Source organism: Cebus imitator, unplaced genomic scaffold, assembly GCF_001604975.1.
Source record: "Cebus imitator isolate Cc_AM_T3 unplaced genomic scaffold, Cebus_imitator-1.0 Scaffold129, whole genome shotgun sequence".
NCBI lineage: Eukaryota > Metazoa > Chordata > Mammalia > Primates > Cebidae > Cebus > Cebus imitator.
In genome coordinates, this window is record NW_016107444.1 from 5,746,017 (window position 1) to 5,749,693 (window position 3,677).

A 3,677-nucleotide genomic window follows, 5' to 3' on the forward strand; every position below is an offset into this window, starting at 1 on the left:
CTGAACCCAGGAGGCGGAGGTTGCGGTGAGCTGAGATCGGGCCATTGCACTCCAGCCTGGGTAACAAGAGCGAAACTCCGTCTCAAAAAAAAAAAAAAAAAAAGCATTTAGAATGAATTGACTACAGAGGCCGTATCAGAACTTGGTAAATGCAGGTATGATTAAGGCTCAAAGCTTCCTTCTGTCACTTCAGCTGCACTTTACAAGTTTTGCTATAGCTCCTGTGTACACACACACACACACACACACACACACACACCCCTGAGAGACTTCAAACTTGCATTTACCTCTTCTCAAAGCTGTTTTTCGAGTGTGGCTCCCCGGCATGGAGAAGGCTGAGACCACCTGGGACCTCCAAGGGCTCCTCCTGGCCGTCGGCTCTGCTTTCGGGGTTCAGTTCCTTCTCCCTCTTTCTCTCCATCTGCTTCTGTAACCGTTTGCGCTGCATCTCCTGCATTGCCTGGAACTGGAGCCGCAAAGTGTCCTGCGAGCTTTCATCTGCGGCCATCCTGCCCTGGGCGTCAGGAAAGAAGTCTGAGCCGAAGCAGGCTCCACACCGAGACTCCGCACACAGCGCGCCCGTCTGCAGGCCAGCCCTGGAGGTCGCTGCTCCGCGCTGCGTGTATGTCCACGCGGAAGCTTGGAAGCCCACCCTCACCTCACATCACTAGAAAGCCGAGGCAGAACTGAGCGGCCTCCCCATTCCTGAACACGCCACCAGACAGCCCACGGCCTCAGGACAGCCTCCGTCACTCACACTCAACACTCGACGCGTGCTGGCCCTAAATCAATGGCTCCCAAAGCCGGCTGAACATTCAAGTCCCCCAGGAACTCCCAAATAGCAATGCCTGCGACCATTTCCTGAGGAACGAAATCTCAATTTCCAGGAATGGCGCTTGGCCACTTCTTCTTTTTCTTTTTAAATTCAGGTATAACTCACATACAGTAAAGTACACAAATTCTGGCCACATGGCTCAATCAATCTTTCCACAGACGCACACCTCTGTGGTACACGCAGATCAAGGTACAGGGCATTTCCAGTCCCTGCTCTGCGCCTCCTCCAGGGAATCCTCCCCCAGGGTAACTATTATTCTCACCGCTACCACTGAAGATGAGTTTTGTCTGGTTTCTCTTTAGTCAATCTATCAAACAACAATCTATGTACAGTAAAAGACAGCAGGCCAGGTGCAGCGGCTCATGCCTATAATCACAGCACTTTGGGAGGCCAAGGCAAACGGACTGCTTGAGCCCAGGAGTTTGAGGCCAGCCTGGGGAACATGGTGAAACCTCATCCCTACAAAAAACTGGCTGTGGTGGTACAAATCTGTAGTCCCAGCTACGCAGCAGGCTGGGGCGGCAAGATCACTTGAGCCCAGAAAGTGGAGGCTGCAATGAACCACAATTGTGCCACTGCATTCCAGTCTAAGTAACAGTGAGACCCTGTCTCCAAAGAAAAAACAGAAAAGCAAAAAACACCAATTTTATGTGGACAAATTAGTTTTGACAAATATGTTCACCATGTCAACCACCTCCGCCATCATAAAAGAACATTTCCAACACGCCAGAACCCTCCCTGCTGCCCTTCTGCAGTCCATTTCCCTGCCAGTCCCAACCCCGGGCAAACTCAGGTCTGCTTTTGTTTACCACAGTTTTGCCTTTTCTGGAATTTCCTATGACTAGACTCATACAGTCGTTAGGCTTTTGTGTCTGGCTTTCTTACTCAGTGTGATCTTTTTGAGATTCATCCATATCACTGCATGCATGATAAGCTCATTCCTTTTTCTTACTGACTGATATACATTGTTTAGATAAACAACAATTTCATTATACATTCGGCTGTTGTTGGACGTCTGAACTGTTTCCAGTTTTGGCTATTATGAATAAAGCCGCTGACGGGCATGGTGGCTCAGGCCTGTCATCCCAGCACTTTGGGAGGCCGAGGTGGGCAGATCGCCTGAGGTCAGGAGTTTGAGACCAGCCTGACCAACATGGGGAAACCCTGTCTCTACTAAAAAAATACAAAATCAGCCAGGCGTCTCACTCCGTCACCTAGGCTGGAGTGCAGTGGCACGATCTTGGCTCACTGCAACCTCTAGCTCCCTGGTTCAAGCAATTCCCCTGCCTCAGCCTCCCCAGTAGCTGGGATTACAGGTGCCTGCCACCACACCTGGCTAATTTTTTTGTATTTTTGGTAGAGTTGGGGTTTCACCATGTTGGCCAGACTGGTCTCGAACTCCTGATCTCCGGCAATCCGGCTGCCTCAGCCTCCCAAAGTGCTGGGATTACCGGCGTGAGCCACTGTGCCCGGCTATGAATATATGTTTTTATTTCTCTTGGGTATATACCTAGAAGTAAAAATTCTGGCTTATACGGTATATTTATGTTTTACTTCAAAAGAAACTGCTGAACTGTTGGCCAGAGTGGCTGCACCGTGTTACCTTCCCCAGCAATGTCTGGGGTCCCAGGTGCCCCATCCTTGTCTGCATTTAATGTGGTCAGCCTAAATTTTAGTCTTTCCCATTGGTTATGTAAAATGGTATCTCAGCTGGGGGTGGTGGCACATGCCTGTAATTCCAGAACTTTGGAGGCTGAGGTGGGCGGATCACCTGAGGTCAGGAATTCAAGACCAGCCTGGCCAACATGGCAAAACCCCATCTCTACTAAAAATACAAAAATTAGCCAGGCGTGGTGGCACATGCCTGTAATCCCAGCTACTCAAGAGGCTGAGGGAGAAGAATGGCTTGAACCTGTAAGGCAGAGATTGCAGTGGGCTGAGATCGCACCATTGCACTCAGCTGGGCAACACAGCAAGACTCTCAAAAAAAAAATAGGTAAATACATAAATTAATTCAGATAAAATAAAAATAAAATGCTATCTCAATGTGGTTTTAACTTGCATCTCTGCTGACTAGTTACCTTTATTTTTATTTGTATTTTTGAGACGGAGTCTTGCTCTGTCATCCAGGCTGGAGTGCAATGGCACGATCTCGGCTCACTGCAACCTCCACCTCCTGAGTTCAAGCAATTCTCCTGCCTCAGCCTCCTGAGTAGCTGGGATTACAGGTACAAGCCACCACACAAAGCTAATTTTTTTTTTTTTAGTAGAGAAGGGGTTTCACTGTGTTAGCCAGGATGGTCTTGATCTCCTGACCTCGTGATCCACCCGCCTTGCCTGACTAATTACCTTGCATGTGCTTGCTGGCCATGTGTCTATATTCTTTTGTGACATGACCACTTGCATTTTTTTACCCATTTTTAAATTGTATTGTGTTTTATAACTGGGTGGTCAGTTTCTTATACATTCTTGATGTTTTGTCTGTTTGAACTTCACATAAATGAAATAATAGGGCACAGACACTGGAATTATTAAATGTTCCCCTCATGATTTTAAAGTGTAGCCAGTGGTGATGTCCCTGCCTCAAACCAACCTCAAGCCTGACACCATCTACCTATCATGCAATTAACCATAAATCTTGTGTATTCTCCATAAACGTCCTGAAATCTGCCCCCACATCCCCATTCCCACCGACATCAGGCTCATAACCACGAAGGGGCATCTGCACCTGCTGTTACCTCTGCCAGGAATGTCCCTTCCCCAGACATCCACCTTACTGGCTTCCTCTCAAATGTCCTCTTACCACAGAGGTTTCCCCACATCCTACCGTAGAAAGCATCCC

General features: G+C 48.3%; 1 protein-coding gene across 1 annotated transcript in view; it reads right to left on the bottom strand.

The window, feature by feature from the left end:
- Positions 1-3,677, bottom strand: part of CCDC13 (coiled-coil domain containing 13) — a 63,214-nt gene that overhangs the window by 50,299 nt on the left and 9,238 nt on the right. Inside the window, exon 2 of the mRNA XM_017540986.2 lies at positions 288-514. Within this exon, the coding sequence (XP_017396475.1) occupies positions 288-508 (221 nt within the window). The 5' untranslated portion in view covers positions 509-514. The remainder of the gene's footprint in view (positions 1-287; positions 515-3,677) is intronic.